The sequence below is a fragment of the Pristis pectinata genome, chromosome 1 (assembly GCF_009764475.1).
Source record: "Pristis pectinata isolate sPriPec2 chromosome 1, sPriPec2.1.pri, whole genome shotgun sequence".
NCBI lineage: Eukaryota > Metazoa > Chordata > Chondrichthyes > Rhinopristiformes > Pristidae > Pristis > Pristis pectinata.
Genome location: NC_067405.1, coordinates 74,935,312 through 74,958,790, shown reverse-complemented (window position 1 = coordinate 74,958,790; position 23,479 = coordinate 74,935,312). Strand labels below are relative to the sequence as shown.

Genomic DNA, 23,479 nt, shown 5'->3' with positions numbered 1-23,479 from the left:
TACTGGTTAAACTGGCATCAGACACTGGTGAAATTGGCTTGTGGCACCTGTTAAACTGGTTAATCTGTCTCCTGACATCAGCAAGGCATTTGACACTCAAAAATACACTTAGATCAGTAACTAAACATAAAATATACTTCCAAAGGTAAACTTCTTAATCGCAACTGAAATAGGGATACTGCAACCCTGTCCAAGCTGAGCAATGAGAGTTCCTTGACCCCTCACTGGGCATGTTTTGCAGTTACCCATCATGGATACTGCAGACAGGCAGCTCCTCAGAACAGGGAGCTGGAAATCATGGGAAGGTTGGCCAAGCTGATCTTAAACAGGTGGAAGATCCAAATCCTCAAAATTAGCTGGACCAGACATTCAATCTGAGCTCACAGGTTAGTGATATTACGACAAGAACAGGTGTCACTGACCACATGTAGGCCTATTGAATATTCAACACCAGTGTCACTCCAGGGGAAGAGAAACAATAGAGAAACAGACTCAAGGGAGCCTCAGTTTCTTGCCTCTACCTTATTTGGAGGGTTGCATTCAAAGCTTCCCCCAAACACATTATATTTTGAAGTGACTAGCAGTGGCCCTCCCACCTTGCCTTCCAATTGGTCAAGCTAAGTTTCTGGAGGTCCACAGCAGGGGTATAACCAACCCCAACCCATCAGCAAGTCAGAGCAGCGATAACTCCACCTGGTGGTCAGTAGTGAAGAACCTTGACGGTAGCCAGTGAGGACCACAGCCAGCTATTTTGAGGGTTACGACCGAGGGAGCGACTGTGTCACTGGCACCACCTGAGGCAGAAGACTGACCTTCATGAAGGGTAGTGAACCCTGGACACCGGGAGCCCAGTCAAGACATCTGTGACTGCCCCAAGTGTAATGGTCAGTGTTTGGGACTCAGTACAGATAGTTAGCGCCCAAGTATTCCATGATTAACTGTGTGAGAGAGTGCGAATAAAACTGCATTTGCAAAGGAATCTGACTTGGGTCCTTTTGTTTGCCTTGAAAATATAAAGCACCTGGGTAAAATAAAAACACACTTAAAAGGCATTATTGGTTGAAGATCTCAAAGTGCAGGAGCAACAACACTGTCGATGTTCTGTCTCCTCCCCCACGCCTGCATCACTCCTGGGTACTGTGTTGGAAACAAGGCAAAACATTATCATATTCAACAGGTTTTTAATGAGTCCTCGGGAAGGGGTATCATTACTGCAGGGGCCAACAACCACTGATGGCTCCTATGGGCCCTGGAGAAGGAGGAGTGAGCCTTCCTGAACCACCCTGTCTGTGTGGTGAAGGTGCTCCCACCATTCTGATAGGTGAGGAGTTCTGGGGTTCTGAACCAGTGTTGGTAAAGGAGAGGCTGAGTCAGGATGGTGTGCACCCTGGTGGGAAACTACTGCACCTCCCCACATGCACATATGTACATACACTCGTGCATACACATACATTAGTGCACCTACAACAAGCACACACACATGCTCTAGACCCACATACATGCACATGGACTCACAACTATGTGTTTACCCTACACACACCACCAACTTGCACTTTCCACACTGCAGCGCAAGGAACAGTTTGTACTAATAGGCACCAGCAGCTTAAAACCTGTCTCGTCAACTAGCTGATCTTGCTGCCTCGAGGCGTTCAGTGAACACATATCAGCCCTTTTCTCCATTAACTGCGAGGCAGTCGGAAACATGGATCATTTAATAGGACCTTACCAAGGGCTGCCAAAAAGTTTTGCTGATTAAACCCAGCAGTTTCTGAAGTCCAAACATCTGGCTTTAGTTGTAATCCAAACTCGCCTAAGTAATTATACTCTATTTGTGATTTGCCCTCAAGGGAATAAACTCCATAAATGACAAGTCCTCATTTTAAGCTGTGAGGAGTTGCAACAAAACCTCATGTTGCCAGGGTGAAGTTAAAACATGCTGAATGCGTGGTCCAAATACAAGACAAAGGGGTGTATGAACTGGTTCGACCTTACCCTTACTTGCTGTAAGAAATCCCTCACCTGTACTCTTCCTCCCGGTCAGCAGCTCACTCTGCAGAGAGTTCTGAATAGCTCTAATATTGATGATGTACTCGGTTCCAGGCCTTAGTCCTGATGGGAGGGAGAAAGTGTAATGGTTTAGGTTGTCGGAACAGACCACGTTTGTGGGAATATTATCCCAGCTATTTCCTGAAAAAGATTAGAATGATGGTGAGATGGATAACCGTTGGTCAGGATGTCAAGCAGGAAGTTTTGTCCCTTCAAACATTGCTTTGATTGTAAGCAATTTGGAAGATGAGGCACTGTTCCTCAAGCTTGCATTGTAACAGTGCAGGAGGCCACAGATAGGTCAGAGTGGATGTGACAGGCAATGGGCAGTGCTTCCAGCTGAAGCAGTGATTCACTTGCACTTCTTCCAATCTAGTGTACAGCATTCTGTCCTCAAAATGTGAGTGGGAAACCAAACAAATCCAGTGACCGCTTTGCAGAGCACCTGTGTTCAGGCCACAGCAGTGACGCTGAGCTTCCTATTGCCTGTCATTTGAATTCTCCATCCCATTCCCACTCTGACCTCCTGCACTGTTATAATGAGTCCCAATGCAAGCTTGAGGAACAGCACTTTATCTTTCTTCTTAGCATATCACAGCCTTCTAGACTCAATATCAAACCCTACAATTTCAACTAACTCACTTTGTCTGTGTCAGAACAGGGCAGTTCTGCTGTAAGATAAATCATTCAGTAATATCAGCTCAGTTTTTCTCTCTCCACTGACATGGCCTGCTCTGCTGGTATTTCCTACAGCTCTGACCTGCACTTCACAGCTTTCACATGTCCCTTAGTTGCATTTTCTCTCCCTCTCTCTCTAACTGTCCTTAGTAACACAACCATATTTCTACATCAATAGTTTATCACTGTGGCAACTCCAGCCACACCCTCTTGAACATACTTCCTTTCTATCCTTCCCCCCACCCTCTCCGCAACTTAAAACTAACTTGTTTGTACTTTCCTGGTTCTGACAATGTCAAGTTTGTAGTCACGTGCACAAGTACAGTGAGGTACAGTACAATGACAAACTTGCTTGCAGCAGCATCACAGGCATGTAGGTACAGACAACAGAATCTAAATCATACAAGAATCATCATCTGAAATGTTAACTCAGCTTCCTTTTCCACAGAAGCTGTTTGACCCTCTGAATGTCTCCAGTGTACTTGTTATTTTGATAATGAATTACATAGGACTGTGTGGCACAGGACAAATTATCCTCTTGTGCACTTGCCTGCTTTTCAAAAGAATTCCAATTAATCGTATTCCTCTGCTCATTGACAAAAGGTTCTGATTTAATTCCAGAACAGGGCTTGCAATACAGAGAAGATGGTCTCAGTCCATCCTCTGAAAACCTGTTGTAATGTTCCTTTCCTGTTATTGAATCTCTCCCTTGTGGTCTCAGCTCTCCACACACTGCTCAGCGCTGGGCCAAAGGAAGAAGCTGCAAGGAAGAAGCTGGCCAGTCTGTGCTGATTAACAGAAGGACCCACTGAATTGTCCAAAAGGGTGGGGGCTCTGCATGGGGATGGGTGGGGACCACACCACTCATCTTCTGCTGCTTATCAAGCCACACACCCCCACCCGCCCCTGATCTCATATGCCAGCCCCAACCCCTATCTCCTCCAAGCCCTCTTCTCCCCACCATGTTACTACCCCAATACTTCCCTCCCATTACTCCCTTTGGACCCCAGGTTTGCCCCCAGCTTCAACCCTGACAAGCCTTCACCATCCCCTAAGATGTCCCGCTCTTGTGGTCTGTCCTTGGCAGAGGCCTCACTCTTTGTAACCCTGCACCCGCACCTTCATGTAAAATCCGCACCCTCCCCCGCTTCCCCCCCCAACCCCCGTTTCTCAGTCTCTGCCTCATTTGTTATCGAGATGAGGCCTCCACTCCAGGACATCTGAGGTCTCCTCCGTATTCAGAAATTGGGTCTTCACCACGTTCCGCCCCCCACCCCAACTGGAATTGATGGAGCCCTCATCCACACCTCTCCATTTCCCGCACTTCTGCTCTTGCCCCACCTCCCCCCAGACAGAACAGGGATAGAGTTCCCTCCGTCCTTACCTTCCACCCCACCACCCTACGCATCCAGCACATCATTCTTCGATATTACTGCCAGCTACGTGATCCCACCACCAGTCACACCTTCCCCTCCCCACGCCTTTCTACTTTCCACGGGGATCACTCTCTCCATGATTCACTGGGCCATTCCCCTCCCTGCCCAGGCACTTTCCCCTGTCCATAGACCATATGGTTCATAGACCATAGACCATAGCAAGTCTAACACCATCCCTACACCTCCTCCCTCACCTCATTCCAGGGGCCTACCCAGCCCCTCCAGGTGAGGCAAGCATGCACGTGCACCTCCTCCAATCTTGTCTCCTCCATTCGGTGCTCTCAATGTGGCCTCCTCTACCTTGGCGTGACCAAGCAACCACTTTGGTGGGCACCTGCTCTCCGTCTGCAACGGTGGTCTGGAGCTTCTGGTTGCCAGTCATTTCAACTCCCCTTCCCATTCCCACACTGACCAGTCTGTCCTTGGCCTCCTCCACTGCCTGGCTGAGGCTAAACACAAACTAGAGGAGCAGCACCTCGTGTTCCGCCTGGGTAGTGTACAACCCGACAGTGTGAATTCAATTTCAGGTAACCTGCTCCTCCTCTGTCCCTTTGTCTCCTGATTTGCCCAGGTCCTCTCACACACCCTTCTTTCCAACCCCCATCACCCAGTTTCTTTCTCCTCCCCCACCTGCTCCATCTGTCCAAAACCCCCACACACTCCTCCCACTGGGTTCCCCCCACAACACCTCCCCCCACTGTTCCCATCTGCCCACCATCCCCTCCTTATTTTTGTTCCTCTTCACCTTCCTTTCTTATCAAGAGTCCAGAATCTGCAGCCCTTTGTTGCCTCCACTTATCATCTTCTAGCCTCTGTTGCCACTTCCACCCTTCCCTCCCCTACCTGACTCCAACTGCCCATTAAACCCACCCCCCCTCACCTGGATCCACCTATCACCTGCCAGCTCTTGCTCCACTCCTTCCCCTCACCTCTTTATACTGACCATCTCCCCTCCATCTTTTAGCCCAGGTGAAGGGGCGCGCCCGCGAAGTCGACTTGACCGTTTCCCTCCACGGATGCTGCCTGACCTGCTGAGTTCCTCCAGCAGCTCATTTTTCACCCAAACAAGACAGCTATGGGCTGTCCTGGTGGTCTTACGCCCAGGCCTATGGCAAATCCCAAAGCTCCCTGCCTGCCGAGTGCATCCACTTGGAAGCTGCCGTTGGGTGTCTGCGGGCAACATTTACCTGTGATCACTGCTTCTTGGGCACTGGCTGATGGCCGAGGTCGGAGCTCCACCGGATGGCCTCCCCTGGGGTGGTAGGTGATGTGGTACCCTGTGATCTTGGAGCGGGGACGCTGCCATGTGAACATGATGGTGTTTTCCGTCACGGAGATGAACCGGAGGTTTGATGGAGAATCGATAGCTGGGATGGGAGAAGTGGGTTTGAAACACGGGAGAGACGGGTTACTTCAGCTGCTTCGCTTGGAAATCAGTGCCTATCCTGCCTCCCTGTCTAGCAACCACTAGCGCTTCAGGAATGGAAGCACCTGCTCCGGGCAAGGCCTCCAAGCTGCAGTCCACCTATCCTGAGGTCCTCCAACACACTGAGCCTTGGCTTCAGAGACTGTGCACCATCAAAATAAGGAGAGGGTGGTTGAATGGGTGCAGAGGGGATGCCCCTCTATACTCTCCTCTCTCCAAAGTGTGCTAGTCAGCCCTGGAATGGGAAAGGTAGGACATGCCAACCCCCACTCTGTGAAGAGCAACACGCTATTCTGCAATGGCACAGTGACAGAGCAGGCCAGGATGTTGCCTGGAATGGAGCGACTCAGTTTTAAGGAGAGACCAGATAGGCTGAGGTTGTTTACCTTGGAGCAGAGGAGACTTAGGGGGAACCTGACAGAGATACACAAGGGGCATAGATAGGCCAGAGAGCAGGAAACTTTTCCCCATAGCAGAGGGTTAGGGGGTTAGGAGGTTTAGAGGAGATCTGAAGAAGAATTCCCCACCCACCACCCCCCCCCCCCCCCCCCCCCCCCACCCACACACACACACACACACACACACACACACAGAGGGTGGTTGGAATCTGGAAACGACTGCCCAAGGGCATGGTGGAGGGAGGTACTCTCACAACATTTAAGGAGCACTTGAATCGCCAAGGCATAGAAGGCTACGGACCAAATGGGGTGAGTATAGATGGGTACTCGTTGGTCAGCGTGAACATGGTGGGCTGAAGGGCCTGTTTCTGTGCTGTCCCAACTCTATGATGACATCAAAGCAACCAGAATCACCCCCTTGCCGGAGTGGGATCCTCACCAGTTCGAGCTAGGACGGAGGTAGGTGGGCTGCGAGACGTGCTGCTGAGGGTGTAGATGTTGATTTTGTACTCTGTGCCAGGGTGGAGACCTGTGGAAGAAAAAGGGAGGAAAAATATCGCCATCAAACTGAGGGGGAAATCAGAGGCCCTCACAGAAGGAATAAAATGCAACAGGGGACAGTTTAGCAGCATTTAAACCAGCACATCATGACGCACATAATTCAGAACTCCTTGTTTAAATTATTTCTGAGACCCCCCCACACATGAATGGGGATCAGAGCCTTGGAAAGGACACAAAGAAGATGACTATATGTTTTAAGAGGAGAGAAAGCAAAGGAAAGATTTAACACAGTGGCACACTGGCGCAGCTGGTAGAGCTACTGCCTCACTGCGCCAGAGATCTGGCTTCAATCCCGACCTGTGGTGCTGTCTGTGTGGAGTTTGCATGTTCTCCATGTGAATGTTTCTGAGTGCTCCAGTTTCCTCCCACATCCCAAAGGCGTGCGGGTTGATGGGTTAATTGGCCACTGGTGTGCAGGTCGAGTGGTGGGATCTGTTGGAAATCAATGGGAGTGCGGGGAGAATAAAATGGGATTAGTGTAAAATGGTTGCTTGATGTTTGGCGCAGACAGGGTGGGTCAAAGGGCCTCTTACCATGCCAAGTGACTGCATAAAAACAAGGAGCAACTGGTTCCACTGGCAACAGTCAGTAATTGGGAGAACACAGAATCAAGGTAGCTAGCAAAAAAATTAAGATAGTTGATTTTACATAGCAAGCTGTCATGAGCTAAAATACACTGCATGAAATACCAGTGGAAGCAAATTCAATTGAGTAACTCCTTGATTTACAAAATTTTGGCTCTAATACCATGGACTCCTTGGGGTATGAGTCTTCAATCCAGTTCATTTTCTCTTAAAATGAACTGTATGCCAGTCCCTGTGAATAAAAGCACACTATCAATATGCTACTGATGTATTTTGCCTAGCCTATCTCAATGCAGCAAACTTTGCTTAATGGTTCCAGGAACACATCCTTTTTGTAAATCAAGGAATGGACGTGGTACCTTTTAAAACGGGAACTGGATAAATCCTTGAGGGGAGTGCTATAGAGAAAGAACAGGACCAGGATGAATGGAGGGCCATCTCAAAGAGTCAGGGTTGCAATGGGCCAAATGATCTCCTTGTATGGCACATCTGTATCTGTGAGGCACTGCAAAATGGTTGGTAAAGGGGGCTGGAAGTAAAACTGCTCGAGTTATTTAACCTGCAGGCGGCAGCAAATGCTGCTGGCTTTACCTGTGATGGTGTATGTGCGCGTATCGGGTCCCACAGTCCTCTGGATGGTGTCTCTATGGCTAGAGGGCACAGCGGTGATCTGGAAGCCGGTGATGAGTTCTGCCTTGGTGCGCCACTGCAGCGTGATGGTGGTCTCCGTCACACCGCCGACGTGGATTCGGCGCGGCGGACTCACATCTGGCAAATGGGCGCAACATCAGCTGTCAGGTACATGGCAAAGCCCTCGCAGAGTCGTTACCGGATAGACGCTCATCCATGCACCATAGGGAGGTTCGGAAGAGGTGGGCGGGAGGCTTGGACAAGAAGGTAGGTTATTGACGAGATTCTTCAACGCGGACAGAAGGAGTTTAAGAACCTTGGCAGCTGAAAGCACGGCTGCCAACCGAGGGAGAATGACAAATCAGGAACACGCAAGAGGCCAAAACTGGAGTAAGCTGCAGAGATTTGGGGACAGGGGAGACCACAGAGGGAGCAGTTTTGGCTGTGCTCAAAGTTACTGAGGACAAGCCAGCAGGGAACAGTCAAGTCCAGGAGGCACGAGGGTGAGAGTTTCTGCAGACAATGGGAAGGATTGTGGGGATGGAGGACAGGTCCCGTAGACATTAGCAGGAATTGGGGGGGGGGGGGCGCGGTGGTGGGAGGGAGAGAACTCACCGTCCAGTGTCGCTTTGATGCCTTGCAAAGGCTGACTGGTCAAGGAGTCCTTGATAGCGTAAACGAAGATGTTGTACCTAGTCGCTACCTGTGTTTATGGAAATAGGATTGGACAGATGTTATTTACACAGAATAGAAACAGGCCATTTGACCCAACAACTCAGTGCTGGTGTTTGTGTTCCACAATAGCCAGTAGGGGTGGGGAAGACTCACCATGAGACCAGAGATGGTGGCACTGGTGTTATCGGGGCCAACAGTCACCTGTTGGCTTGGGCCTGCCTTCTCCCTTGGTTTCACTACCACGCGATAACCAGTCAGCTGGGCACGAGGGGCATGCCAGCTTATGGTCATACTTGTCGGAGTCACCTGCACAAACTCCAGGTTAGTTGGTGGCGGAATGGCTGCAAGACAAGAAAGAAACGGAAAGATGCAGTTATTCCACACCTCAACAAGTGCTTTCTAACCAATGAAGGACTTTTGATGTGCACTCACCCGTGTGGGGTAATGGTGGCACCAGTTTGTGAGCACTGGTCTTGCCTAATCAATATCTCTGTTGGTTTGGAGATAAATATCGGCTAAGACATCTGAAAGAACTCCTCTGTTCTCCTATGTCCAAACGAGAGGGAACAAGCACGCTAATGTGCTGTCTCAACATCTAACATTGTCTCACTCTCTAGACTTTGAGTCTAGCTCTCTGGAGAGGTACTCGCACCTTTAACCTTCTGACTCAACAGCATCAACTGCTGAGCTGCAGCTGATGGCACAAGAACAATGGCTGAACTGGCCTGAAATGTTTCAGTTGCCGCAGCTCCTGGTGACCTGAGGTTGAGCCTGGATCCAGCAGTTGCCAGACAGCCTGTGACGGAGCTGGCCTGGGTTAGACCACCAACCGCTTTGGGCTGGGCTGAGGGAGGGGAAGATAGCCAGAGGTCACACCTCTTTCTTGCTTATATCGGCCCCTGAACTAATAATCCAGAAAGTGAACTCAAATGTCAGCTTGAGAAGCAAGGAGTTAATTTTAAGTCTGTAAAGGAAGAGCTGATGCCAATAAACGTGGTTCTGAAGCTGTGGGCTTGTTGTAAAAAAACCAAATCAGTTCACTCACGTTGTGTTTAGGAATTACCAGCATGAATTAATGCAGGACAATCCGCGACTCCTGTCCCATACTAACATTGCCGAAATTTAGCTCCCTTTTTACAAAGGCCTGGAGCGGCAATTGTCAAGCTACTTACTGCATTTAGAAGTTATGGCCGTCAAATTAGATTGCCACTTTTCAGTAAGCAAAACTACTGCACAGGTATATAGAGAGCATGTAATTGAATTAGCCTTCTCACCCCCAGAGTCAAGTGCTGATATTCCCGAGTTAGCAAATGAGTTAAGGTAGGACTTTATACCATTATCTTTAAACATAGTGTGAACTACAGCATGATGTCTATTTAAACTGTGTCTCTTGGAAACAGAGTTCACAACTAGTGCAAAGTCTCCCAATAACAGCAGAACTATTTCACCATCAAAATGCAGCAAGAGTTATGTGATTACATAATACAAATAATGTTTGTGAAATCAATCTTGGCTCCAGGCGGAATAAGCCAACCATCTCCATTCTGGCTAGAAGTGGGTGTCACCATCTGTAGCCATGTGCTGTTTACAGATCATCAGCCCCAGTTGCTTACCTGTAGTCTGTTTGCCCATGAAAGAGGAGCTCTCCTGGCCATTATATACAGCGTACACTTGCACTTTGTACTCTGTCCCTGGGCGCAAGCCAGTCAGCTCAGCAGAAATGGCCCTGGAGTCGGGGCTGGGCACGAGCTCGTGGACTCCATCCTCGGGGCTAGAGTAGATTACCCTGTAGGTCGTGACCCAACTTTTTGGCTTCTCCCACATCAGCCGCATGGAATCTGCCTCCACGTCCATGAAGATCAGTTCTTTCACTTGGCTAACAGGCGCTAGTGAAAAACAAGGGGAAAGCAACAAAAGCTTAAGTATCTCTTCCTAACTGGCTGCCTCCGGCTCAAGGACACTCTGAACGGTTTGTGCCAGGGCTGGATTGTGGATCACACGTGTTCAACGGGTCAGTCTTTTCCAGCACACACCCATCCAAACCCTCAACAAACAGTTCCCAGAATTTTTTTCCCCTCTCCTCTCCCTGCAAAGCATTAGCATTTCCCGTCAGAATGTTCCAGACACAGCCTTTACTGGGTCCACGGCATCCAAGGGTCAGCGAGACCGGAAAAAATGTGCCCATGCGTTGGAAGGGCCCTCAACCCACCAGTACATTCTGAAAGCCAGTGTTAGACTTGACTAGAGATTAGAGGAGGGGTCTGGTATGAAAGCACCATTTAAAGCAAAGAGCCAAGAAAATATGTCAGGTAACCAAATAGCTTGCAGCTCAGCAATGGATGGGTGTATAGTACTGGACTTCCTTTCACATTTGAGGACATAGGCAGCAGAAGGGCAAGCTCCCATTGTTCTCAATCAGCGTCCAGTGGGGCCATCACACAATGGGGCCTGGCCGCACCCACAGAGACCAGGACTTCTACACAGGAATCTGTTCTCTTTTGCACGTTCCCTCTGGCCACGGTTCCCAGCTATTGCCCCACTTGCTAACCCTTGTATTGCAAGCCCGTTATTGCTGTTCAAAGTAGAAGTTGGGAGTGCAAAAGGCGAAAGAGAGGAAGCCTGCCAAAGACATTCATTAACAGTGGTGGACCTCACCCACCGCTCACCAGGGGCTTCCCCATGGGCCTGCCTGCAATGTTTCATTCACCCAGGAGCTTGGAATATGCCCCGACCACTCAGCAACCCATCACTGCACACATCTTCTGAGATACCTACCGGTTACTGCTGTTTCGGTGAGAGGTGGGCTCTCCCCATGCTCTCCCAGAGCGTACACGCTGACCAAGTACTCCACTGATGGCGCCAAGCCCTCGATGGTCAGGCGGTTCTGACCTGAAAGTACGTGACACAAAAAGGTTACTTTCCTCCTGAGTCCCCCAACAATGCTGCTCCATATTCATGCCAGTCCACTTGTTTAAGTTCCGAGTTCCAGAGACAAACACTCCTAAAATGACTGCCCATTTGAAAAGGTTCCCACGTTAATCCCATTCAGCTAGAAACCTGCCCTAAATTAGCTGCCGTCTCTGCCTAGCCATCTCTCTCCAGACACCCAACTCCAACATGCAGCCTTTTTTCCCATCCCCAGAAAGTCTTCACCCTGTTTCCTGTACTCCCTTCAACCCTCGGTGTCCTGTTTCCTGTACTCCCTTCAACCGTCTGTGTCCTGTTTCCTGTACTCCCTTCAACCCTCGGTGTCCTGTTTCCTGTATTCCCTTTCATTCACTGCACCTCGTTTCCCATGCTCCCTTTAAACTTACCAGGCCCCATCCCCACACTCCCTTTAAACTTACTTGTTTCACTGGAGAATTTATTAAAGTTCCGTGTAACACGTTTAAAAAAAAGTGAAACAAGCGTGTTGGGATAATGAGTAATGTCCAACAGGCACCAGGAGGTGCCAATGGTGCCCCTTTTACTTCCGACTAAAATGGGGAGAGTCCTAAAAATGGGAAAATGAAACGTGAAAGGCTCAATCCCCTCCCACTACGTTCCACATGTCTGCTCCTCCCACCCCACCCCAATTCCCTAGGTGTGACCCCTACTGGGGTAACAACAACCAGCTCACAAGACAATGAACTGGCATAATCGAGAGGTCAATGCATAGACTGTGACAGTCGCACTAACAAACCCAACACCCTGGCCCCACCACCTCCTGTGACTGACCTGCCGGGATAGTCTTGGATATATTTGGGCCATGCCCATTCTTTGGCGTGCTGGTGACCCTGTAACCCTTTACCGGCGTAATGGGAGGGGTCCAGCTGACGGTCAGACTGTGGTCTTGCACGTCGTCCACCTTCAGCACGGTCGGCATGTCAATCTCTGCAAGAAAAAAAGGCAGAGTCTCCAGTAAAGAGGCAGCCGTCTTCGGTCCCTTCCCTGTCCCAGGAACAGCTTGGAGATACTGGAGAGACGGTAATTTAAGATGGTGGGCTAGACATGGCCAAGTGATCTGCAGGGCTGCGATGGACAAGGGTCTCTTCAGCCCTGCTGAGAGCCATCAGCAGTTTGCTTAAGGCCTCACATCCCTAAAGCCGGAAATGTGGCTTTCCTGGCTCTAGCCCCAAAGGGCAGCTGGCTTGGCCGAGCCGGTGAAAGCTTCCCTCCGAAGCAGGCGCACCTGGGCAAAACATCCCAGCCAGAGGCCTCCTCGCCATCTCTGGAAAATTGGTCACAGTAAATTGCTCCTTGTGTGGGTGGATGGCCAAAAGGAATTAAAGGGGAATTGATGGACACGAGAGAGAAAAAGTAACAGGACTACAGACCATCCTTGGGAGATGAACTGGCTCCATATTTTTTTTACGGATCTCCTTAAGTTAATTTTGTCCATGAGTCAGAAAATACACAATATCACTTGTTGTGGTAACTGTATCTCTATGGTATTGTAATGAATGGTATCAAAAGCACACAAGACTGACTACTAAAAGTTGAGAGAGGGGGGAATCTAGTTCTGCCGTTGCAAGGAACAAACATATGTACGTACGTCAGGCTTTTGAATTTTATTAATATATCGAAGTTGAAATTGAGTTTATTGTCAGATGCACAAGTTCATGTATGCACAGGTGCAATGCAGCACAGACACAAAGCATCATATAAGCGGCATTACACAAGAAATACATAAATTAAACACTTTTTACAAGAAAGAAAACAATTACAAGAACACAACATTGTGGGAGCTCGCTTGTATGTAGGGGTGTCCATTAAGTCAGGTGTTTGTAAGCCAGCCTCTACAGGGGAATGGGCCTTATGAACTGCATGGACACAATGGGCCGAATGGTCTCCTGTGTCTATGTTAATATTGTTCCTACCTGTCCTCTCAGAACCCACGATAGGCTTGCTGGATGCCGAACTGTCACCACGGCCAGTGACGGCAGACACTGTGACAGTGTACTGCGTGTCTGGGCGGAGGTTGGTGATGGTGACCATTGACTCGCCTCCTGACACCGTTATGACCTTCCCAGGGCTGTGGCTTCCTGTGTGTTTGGGGGGGAAATTAGAGAAAAAGAGGTGGTAACCAATGTGCTTAAACTACATCACATGTGAAACAGTCAATGAGAAACAGTGTAAACTTACTCATTTCGCATATGCATGTCAGTGGCCAGTAACTCAAAAAGGTATCACAAGCACTCAATGGAGGCACAATACAAGGTCATTTTGTTGAGGTCCAGGGCCAACACTCATGCCAAAGTTGGGCCCCATGCCTACAGCCTATTTCACACCTACTCTTGTTGTGTACCAGACTTCAACCACTTTAAAGGAGGGCCGCCACCATCCGAAAGGCAAGTTAAAAGGTTTAATCTGTGATTTGTCAAGAATGAAGGGCCCCAGTTGCCACCACTTGCTTGTTCCTCCCAATTACCTCCACCCCTTGCCAACCCCTCGGTGGACCCATTATGCTGCAAAACCAGGGCAGAAAGACATCCGCCACTCTCCCCACTGCAGTGCACTGCGGGCACAAGCACTAGCAAGCTTCAAACTCTAAGCTCAAAGTTTAGAGCAGCCATTAGGGCCTTTTGTTAAACAGGTTCCTTTCAAAGCACAGAGTTTTAACCCGTTTGGGTCCAGTACCAGCTTTGCAACCTAGTCTACAGGGCCAGTCTGGGTGCAGGGCTGAGGTGAGAATAGTGCTCCAGTTCAAAACTCCCAAGGCCAGCAATGACAGTACCAGGCCATCACTGATAAGCTGAGGGTAGGCTCTGCTCCCCAACTAGTGAAGGAGAAAGCCAGGACCTACCGGTCTCTCCGTAGGTGATGCGGTAGTACTTGACGGTCATGGGCGGTGGGGTCCAGCTGACAGTCAGGCTGTTAGGCGTGGACCGGGTGAATTCCAAGTTGGTCGGCAAGTCCGAGACTGCAGAGGCAGGAGGCGGGTTGGGAATGGAGAGAAAACAACTCAGTGGAGTTAATCCGCAACAAGAATCTCCCACCCCTACCCTGGCTGATCGGGAAAATTCTTCTCAGTGGTGAAATCAGCCTGGGACATCGCACGCACAACATGGAGGGTGGGTGCAGTGAACCTTCTAGATACGTAATCCGCCCACCTCCCCCTCTCGGTGGCTGGAGAGAGCAATGAAAATGTGCCGTGCGCAAGACCATACCAGCTCATGCACGAGGAGAAAGACCTGCACTGTTGCTGCACTTGTCATGAGCTCAGGACACTGCAAGGGAACATACAGTTAATGAAGAGCAGCCATTGCTGCAAGGTCAGAGTCACTGCATGGATGCTCTCACCTACCCACACGGGAGACCACATGCCCAGTTGTTTGACGTCCCATCCGAAAGGTGCACTCCAACAGTGCTGCATTCCGTCAGCACCATTCCTCAGTCTCACTTCCATTCACTTCACCACATCCTCCTCAACGAGTCAATGTCAATAAAGGGGGCACTCCTTAGTCTGGTGTACGTTGATGCAGTTGCTTGACAGCAGGAAGTCTCGTACAGCCAAACCCCTGCCTTCACCCACTGCACCTCCCAGTCAGTGGCCAGTGGTCAAGAGAGGACAAGCTATTTGACCATGGGTAGTATCACACAACCACCTCTACCTTGCAATGAATCAAGACGTCTGGGCTTCCCAGCCAGGAGCTAGCAAATTAATTGACCTAGGGAGGCATCAGACCACCAGGTCCAAGCATGGATTCATCCAACACCAGTGGGAGGGTTTGGCCTGCCTTCTTCTAGTATCAGCCCAATAGATAGCACCTGATTCCAGCACATCACTTGCAACCCCTTCACCACCCTCCACAACACTCCATCACCCCCAAAAGATGGAGACGACCCAAATGAAACGCCACCCCCTGCGGAGCACAGCTAACCTGTGACCCCACGACGAGGGTCCAACTTCAGGTCTGGAGTCCACCTGTCACTGACAACAACCAAGGCCGCAGAGAATCCCAACACACCGTACACTGTCCGAAACAAATACCCACACAACTGGCGAGACTGACAGGCACCCATACTTACTGGTGGACTGCTGCCCGACCAAAGGCAAGCTCTCCTGCTGACCGCTCATGGCATAGATGCTGACGACATACTCCGAGCCAGGGCTCAGGTTGGTCAACAGGTGGGAGGTGTGGGAAGCCGGCACCCTCTCAATCCTTGGCCTGCCTCCCTTCTCAGGTTGGAGCTGCACCCTGAAGCCAGTGACTGGGACCATGGGTGGCATCCAGTGCACAGTGAAGGAGTTGGTGCTGATATCGGAGAAGTCAATGCCAGTTGGAGAGTCAATGCCTGTGTCACAGGGATAAAAAGGCAAGTGTTAATGCAGGCTAGAAAACACTTAACTTTTTAACCAGTACCATCTCCCACCTCAGTATCTGTGGTATCACCAGGTAGCATCTGTGGAGAGAGAAACCGGGTTAATATTTTGGGCCAAACATCCCTTTACAGAACCCAAAATATTAACCCTTGTTTCCCTCTCCACAGATGCTGCCCGACTTACTGAGTTTCAAGCAGTTTGTTTTTGTTTTTCTTTTTTATTGATCTGCAGGAAACACGAGTGTAAACCAAGAGCAGGAGTAGGACACTTGTAACCTTGAACCTGCTCCATCATGCATTTTCATGAACTATCTGGCCCCTCCAAACACTCTCACACAGCAATCTGTGAGAATGCGAGTTGCTTTCTGTCAGTGATGTTCGGCTGAGGGATAAACATCAACTGGGTCACGGGGGAGCCACCCACCTCCCTCGCCCCTGCCTCTTGATGGAGCAGTACTCATGTGCCAGCCTAGGTGGAGTGCTCCAGTCCCTAGTGGTGAATTTGAACTCACAACCTTTTAACTCAGAAGGAACAGCTCCTTCAGCTGTACCAGAACTGATCACAGGAGTGAAGAGAAGTGCAAAACTTTGTGCAAACATGGTTTGCCATGTAGAGCAGAGAGAACGTTCAAGTAGAGGACTCAGTGGATGGCTACAAGGAAGGACCCTTCCCTCAGCAAACAAACTCAGGTAAATCACCCACACCCAGAAACAAACATTTCAAATTGTTGTGTCCTTATCTGTACCACAATATGACACAATATCGTTGCAGCTTACAGTGTGATACAAGCTCCAGTTGGACTGAAAATGACCCCTCTTGGGCTAGAGTTATGAAGGCGAGGCATGAACATGGAATTGCCAAGATTCAGACTGACAGAAGTTGGATCAGATTCCAGGCAAGCCCACAGCCACAGGTTTTAATCCCTCCTGTAGTGGAGCCAGCACCTAGGGGAGGTTTGAGCGGTGTGTTGTTGGGGTGGAGTACTGCTGGCCTGGTGTCCACAACTGGCAGCAACCTGTGGTTGCAAAAGGGACAGTGTTCACCGGGGGCACTATGGTACCTCATTTGGCACAAAGCTGCCAGCAAATCTGGGCCTCATTTCCCTTCAGTTTCCAATTGGAACTGTCTGCTTGTCGAGCGGCTCACACACTGGATTAAAAGCTCCTTGCCTCTTGGCAAACCTTGTTCAAGGGAAATCACTTGGTGAGTGAGTGGAGCGGAGCAGACTGGAAATTGCTTGTAGCACTGCTGGTGCAGCGGATGGATTTACTGGGAATAAGTCTTCCTGCACACACTCCTGGTCTTTGGATTAGCAAAAAGGATCCAGGGGCCCCAAAGTACAGATTTATGAAGGGGGCTTCTGATCTGAGGCGCTGCACCAGCCCTGAATATCTGGGCTTATCTCCTCTGACAAAAGCCGAGGAAACCCAGTCGGGATCTTTAAGAGGATGGAGATGTTTGGTGGAGTGGAAGTTTGCCCTTATTTGTTGTGCTCTGCATGCTGTACTCTTATTGCTGAAGAGCAGTACCATTGAAAGCAATGAGGTTTAAGGGAGCAGAATGCACATACACTGCCATCCTGCACATCACACCAACCAGCCAAATCTGTTTTCACTTGACCATTAAAATTGACAGAGCCAGAGGCCTTGATAATAACTTCTAATATTCTCTTCCTACAATGCATTCCATTGTATACATTTCACCACAAACCCATTGCACGTCTGCCCCTTCCTTGTATATCACTCTATCCATTACCCCTTTGGGTATTTAGCTTTTCATTGCCCCAATGTGCAGACATCTAACTACTGTTGTGCAATTTGGTCACAAGAGTACATGCAGATGCAAGAGGTCACACGAGGAACAAGGCGCGATGCCCTAGGTTACGCCTTGTACAGAGTGAGCAGACTTGTTTGGGTGACACCTCAGCGAGTGATGGAAACATTTGGGACAGAGAATAGAGGGAAGACTTTAACCCGCTAAACCTGTTACATCGAAATAAGAGGCCATTCCGCCCCTCTAACCTGTCACACAAGGACAGGAGAACATTCAGTCTTGTGCATGGTGTGTGCCGCATTCAGTGCCGTCAGCAGAGTAACACAGCAACAGAAGGCTACAAGGCTCCTCAAATCTTCTGCATTACAACAAAATCAATTTTGAAACCCTCAGCCTCAGATTATTTGGGGCAGGAGTACGAAATAATTATTTCCTAACGTCAGCCGTGACCAGTCGCTCTCGTCCCATCTCCTCTTGTTCTGGATTGCCTCCCGAGGAGACATCGCTTTCTCCCCATTTCAACTTGCCAATCATCACTCCGGTGAATCTCCAGGCCCATTATTTCGATCCCAAGGTGTGGAGCTTATGTTGCCCGATGAAAGGATGCACACTCAGTCTAACAGCCTGGGCCCTGCAGAAATTGTTTCCTTAGGAGGTGGCAGGTGATTCTCAGTCTCCCTGGCAAGACTTTAAGCTGCTGGACAAGTGCCACCATGCTGTGTGCATTTGGTGGAGGACGAGAAGTCAAACCCAATGTCATATCGGAACAGTTTTATCCTTTGTGACCAGCTGATACCTCTGTGCGAGGGGTTCAAATGCCTACCGTTCACATTGGCACCCAACACCTAGTTTAGGGGGTTCACCTCATCATCTTCCCTTATGGGGCTCCAGGCAAAGTGGGAGGCATTGGAAACTCCAGGTGGGAAAAGTTAACCATCACCGTGCCTGGATGCATGGGCTGCCCCGGCACCATAGAGGGGAAGCAAGAGAGAAATCCCAACCTCTGGCAAGATGAGCCTATGTGGCTCCCTCCGCCAACTCCTGCGCCAAACCCGCCCCGGTTGGACATTACCTGTTCGCTGGGTTCCAGTCAGTGGGGCACTCTCCCTGCTATCGATGACGCTGAAGACCTTCACCAGGTAGGTAGTACCAGGCCGGAGACCTGAGGAACAGCCAATCAGATTAGAACAAACCAAATGCTGCCAGACCCTGAAAGATGAATTAAAAACCTAACACCTCCCAACATCACCTGCCACCCCAAAAACCACAAATGAAAACAGTTGTCTGGAGATTGCTGGCCAAGGACAGCGTGCGAACCACCTTCTCCTCTCCCAAGGTACCTGCTTATGTTGGGTCACCAGGCCACTTAATTACAACCATCTCCCCAATGCAGATCCTTCCTGTGTACGAAATATTGGTGAGCTATGCAAATGCAGTCGGCAGCCCAACTGGTTTAAGCCAAAGTCAATTATTCCTGGCCCAAGCCATGCCCTCACAACCTATTGGCACAACAGAGGAGCAGGTACAATTAGCACATGGTGGGAACAGGGCAGTGGGCAGGCACATGTACAAGAGCTCCCAGAGAATTTGACACTGTGCACCAGTGAGCAAGTTGCTCCACCAGGCAGCTGTGGTGGGACAGGAAGATAACAATGGGGGACTGAGAAGCTGTTGGACAAGGTGGTGGGTGGGGGTGAGAATCCCACAGCCAACTTGAGTGGACTACTGAATACAGGAACCTCATGACAGAGGGCTTCAGTCAGAAAATTCTGTGATAAGGTTGGAGGTAGGAGTGAGATCGATGGGACAAGCCACTGTTCATGTGGCTCTGTCACCGTCTCCCAGAACTCAGAGTCTGAAGATCCCGTTTTCCAAGTCACGTGGTGCTTTCAACAAGGTCACCATGCTGGTGTGAGGACGGAAGACCTCAAACTCACTACACTGATGAAAGAGGGAGACACCCAGAATCCACCAACACAACACTAGCCTGCGTTTCAGTGAAACATATTTTTTTTCTCTGCTGAAGAATTACATGGACAAACATTTAAAGTCTCCTATGTCTGTAGGTAATACACACGCGCACAAAATCCTGCACACACACAAAATCCTGCACACACAGCTACAAGTGCACTCACACAAATGATTCTATACATGCACATCCGCACTCACATACACAATCACAGTAACCTGCACAAACACACACATATGCAAACATATCCTCATAAATGGGCACACATGTGCACACGCAGGGCATCTTCACTGAGACTGTGCCCTCACCTGTCAGGATCACCATGCTGTCGGATGGGGCGATGGTGAGGTTGGTGAAGATCTCCTGGTTCCTGACAGGGCTGTAACGCACGATGAAATTGCTGAGGTCGATGGAAGATGGTGGAGACCAGCTGACCCTCATGGAGTCCGCGAGCACGTGGGTGAATCGTAGGTCAGTGGGGGGCGGCACCGCTAGGAGGGAACAGACACATGTCCTGGTCAGTGACAGCTCTCGGTGTGAATGAGCAGCACAGACACGTTGATGCACACAGGCTGGAGCCGTCGGGTTTGCATGCACACACTTCTAAACACTGGGCCCATTTCACTACCTGTTACAGCAGCATTGGGTGCCAATCTCGACGGGCAGGGGGTGTTGCAAATATCCCCCAGAGCCACATCTTCACAGAAAGGAGATGGAAACTGCACTCAATCTCCTGGCCGTTGTGCGTTACCAAATCTAATCCTGCACTCGCTCCCCCCACCCCCCCTCAGCCACCTCAAATAGCAGGAGAGATGGGAGCCAGAGTGGGTCATCCATTTCACCCTTCAAGTGTCAGAGGTCAACCAATGGTCCAAAAATGCCTCTTACTCAGTGAGGTGATCTCCCAGTCCCTGGCGTCAGGTGGGAATCAACACGGGAAGATCCCAGGTACAGCAATGAGCCGACCGTCAATGGTGATTGAGGGATGGATATCAGCCAGAATACCAAGTAGAACCCTGCTCCTCTCCCAAACTGAGCGTGCGAGCACACTCTTTCATCCTCTCATCACAGAAGGCAGCACCTCAGATAGTGCAGCACTCTTTGGTGCTCACTTGGGAGCTGGGACTCACAACGTTCGGACAGCAGGCATGAACTGAGCTAAGGATGAAACCTGCAGCATCAGCTCAGGTGGGGCAACCCAGACAGGTCACTCTGGTGGGGGAAGAGGAGCAGGTTCTTGTTTTACTAAAGCTTTCACCCAAACCCAGGATTTAACAGAAGACAGAACGCTCAGGCCCTCAATTACTGTTGAATTTGATCAAGGCTCACCTTGGCCATCTCAATGAAACAACCCCCATTGTGATTCCAAAATATTCAGTAGCCCACTTCCCAGAGTGGGATTTCCATTGTCCTTTGTGTGAAGAAGAGGGTCCTGTCTGTTGGTGCTCTACACCCCACCCCATAGCCGATGTCACTCCCTGCATGCATCCACCCCAGGCCCAAACTGATTTCATGCACACCTTGCGGGGGGGGGGGGGGGGGGGGGGGGGGGGGGGTGAGAGGAAGGGCTGGACAGAGGGGGAAAAGAGGGCAGGTGCTGGGAAAGCCACCCGGCACCTTGCACGCTCAGACAGCGGAGACTGGCCGTCAATTTTTGCAGGAGTGTGCAGTGCTGGGTGGGGGAGGTATTAGAACGAGGAGATAAACGAGCTGAAAAATTCACCAGTTTGCTGTTTCCGAGTGGTTGCAATACTCTCGCCACCCTCTATCAGGGTGATAACACTGATGTCGTAATCTATTCCGGGTTCCAGGCCTTGCACAGTATAGTATCCCGTCGACGCGCTCACAAAGTCTTCAAAAATGGGAACGGACTCCCCCGCCGCTATGACAGTGATGCGGTAGCCAGTAATGGCCGAAAAGTTAAGCGGCGTCCACCTCAAGCCGATGGTCGAGTCACTTACATCAACGAAGGTGAGGTCAGTGAGTCGGGGTATTTCTGGTCGGTTGAATGGCAACAAGGAAGCATTAAAGGTGCAAAAAAAATTAAATGCCACACAGCGTGATATGGTTTGTAAAGAGTGAAGATAGCAAGCATTCGAAAGGTGATATGCAACAGAATCTCCTCATCATCATGCATCTGGGATACAAGCCACAATTACACACACAACTCCCAACTCCCTCTCTCTCTCCACAGATGCTGCCTGACCTACTGAGTGCTTCCAGCTTTCTGTTTTTATTTTGGATTCCAGCATCTGCAGTTTTCCCGATCGTCCACCACACACGCAGTCTTTCATCGTAGGGTTTAGGAATTAGTTAGAACACAGAACGGCACAGCACAGGAACAGGCCCTTCAACCCATGACATTGTGCCGAACTAAACTAGTAATGAAACACCTAACTAAACTAATCCCTTCTACCTACACATTGCCCATAGCCCTTAATTCTTGATTTCTACATTAATGGTGTAGGATTTCCTCCCTCACCCTACATAGTGTACAGCTCCACCAACTGCCGATTGATTTCCACAAAGTGGTGCTGAGGAGACATTCCTTCTGCGCAGACCCCACCCTCTGCAGGAGTGGCTGAAAGCTATCGTCCATGCAAACCAGTTCTCTCCTTCAAGAGCAGTGGGAAGTGGTCCCGGTGGGTGGTGGTTGTTAACTACAGCACTCCAGCAGCAGATCTCACCCACCGCAGCATCAGCCAGGGAATTTCTCCAAACTACTGCATGTTTGCCTTTTCCAACTGAGCTCCCAACTGCCTCCAAACATCAGATTATCCCTCGTTTGAAATAAGATGGGGATTTTAGAATCTTCCTCATATCACCTTTACAACCAGTGATGGAAAGCTTTCAATTACTGATGATCAAGTTAGTGAAAGGCACAGCTCGAGGCAAACAGAGCTTAAAAAAATCTGAAGCAAATAAAAAGAAGCCCAGCTCTCAATGGAAGCCATTTTGTGGCATTGGCACCTGCACTTTAAGCATGAAAATAGAGTGCTTCAGCTATGGGATTGGGAGAAAGCAAGCGTGAAGGTTCAGAAGCTAAGGTAGGGACTCCCTGGGTGGGATCTTGCTGTGTATCAGTCTCAGTCCTCAAACCTGTGTTTAAGATGAAACACAACCATCATGGATCTAGCCATTGGTCTTAATTACCTTGGGTTATCAGCGTGGATACCGGAGCACTTTCCTTCTGATCCTTGACGGTATAAACACTGATGAGGTATTCAATGCCAGGACTCAAGTTCTCCATGTTCCAGTATGTGTGGTAAGGTTCAACAACCTCCTCCACCAGGTTGCCATGTTGGCCTTGTGTTGGAGTGCAGGATACCCGATAGCCAGTGATACCTGCGTCAGACACACACACAAAGAATATTTCATTCGGAATAGCAGGGCAGACTTTCTGACCATCTGTGAAATGCTTCATAAATGAGACACAGCTGTTGGTTGATGGGCTTCTGTGACTTGACTGCTTTCCGCATTGTGCAGGAGTTTCAAAACCCAAGTGAGTTTGCAAACCACGTTAACAGCAGGGGGTGGGTGGGGGGATAGTCCTGCAAGAAGTGGGACCTTCTAAGGGTTTGGCTCCTGACTGCAGACTCCTGATGGGCCAACAGCCAGCCCTGTGGGATGAGAGGCCAGAGGCCGAGAGCAGAGCGAGACGGTGCCTCACCTGCCAACAGGCCATTGACTCTGGGATGGATCATGATGGGGTGCAAGGGCTGTGTTGCTGGAATGAAAGAGGCCTACATTTCTATAGCACCCTTATTAACCTCAGAAAGCCCAAAGTGTTTTTCAATCAATTGACTACTACTTAAGGTACTGTTGAGATAGAGGGTGCATGGCAGCCAGTGTGCACAACCAAGCAAGCTCCCACAAAGAACAGTGAAATAAAGACCAAGATCTTTTTATGGAGTAATGTTGATTTTATTGTTAGCGTGTGTGATGGCTCTGTATAACTGAGGGCAGTTCGCGCAGTGGGCCTGGAGTCACGTGTCAG

At 49.7% G+C, this 23,479-nt stretch overlaps 1 protein-coding gene across 4 annotated transcripts in view; it reads right to left on the bottom strand.

Annotated features, from left to right (window-relative positions):
* The window catches only part of LOC127577820 (fibronectin-like), a 90,326-nt gene that overhangs the window by 14,635 nt on the left and 52,212 nt on the right, over positions 1-23,479 (bottom strand). For 2 of the 4 annotated variants that reach the window (XM_052029406.1, XM_052029414.1), the window contains exons 24-39: positions 22,636-22,827; positions 21,206-21,478; positions 19,791-19,973; positions 18,586-18,675; positions 15,446-15,712; positions 14,220-14,336; positions 13,294-13,458; positions 12,152-12,307; positions 11,210-11,323; positions 10,048-10,320; positions 8,588-8,775; positions 8,375-8,462; positions 7,721-7,897; positions 6,424-6,513; positions 5,348-5,527; positions 2,020-2,109 (exon numbers count right to left, since the gene is read on the bottom strand). In XM_052029406.1, the coding sequence (XP_051885366.1) occupies positions 2,020-2,109; positions 5,348-5,527; positions 6,424-6,513; positions 7,721-7,897; positions 8,375-8,462; positions 8,588-8,775; positions 10,048-10,320; positions 11,210-11,323; positions 12,152-12,307; positions 13,294-13,458; positions 14,220-14,336; positions 15,446-15,712; positions 18,586-18,675; positions 19,791-19,973; positions 21,206-21,478; positions 22,636-22,827 (2,643 nt within the window). The remainder of the gene's footprint in view (positions 1-2,019; positions 2,110-5,347; positions 5,528-6,423; positions 6,514-7,720; positions 7,898-8,374; positions 8,463-8,587; positions 8,776-10,047; positions 10,321-11,209; positions 11,324-12,151; positions 12,308-13,293; positions 13,459-14,219; positions 14,337-15,445; positions 15,713-18,585; positions 18,676-19,790; positions 19,974-21,205; positions 21,479-22,635; positions 22,828-23,479) is intronic. The other 2 variants (XM_052029424.1, XM_052029433.1) reach the window with 1 other exon arrangement.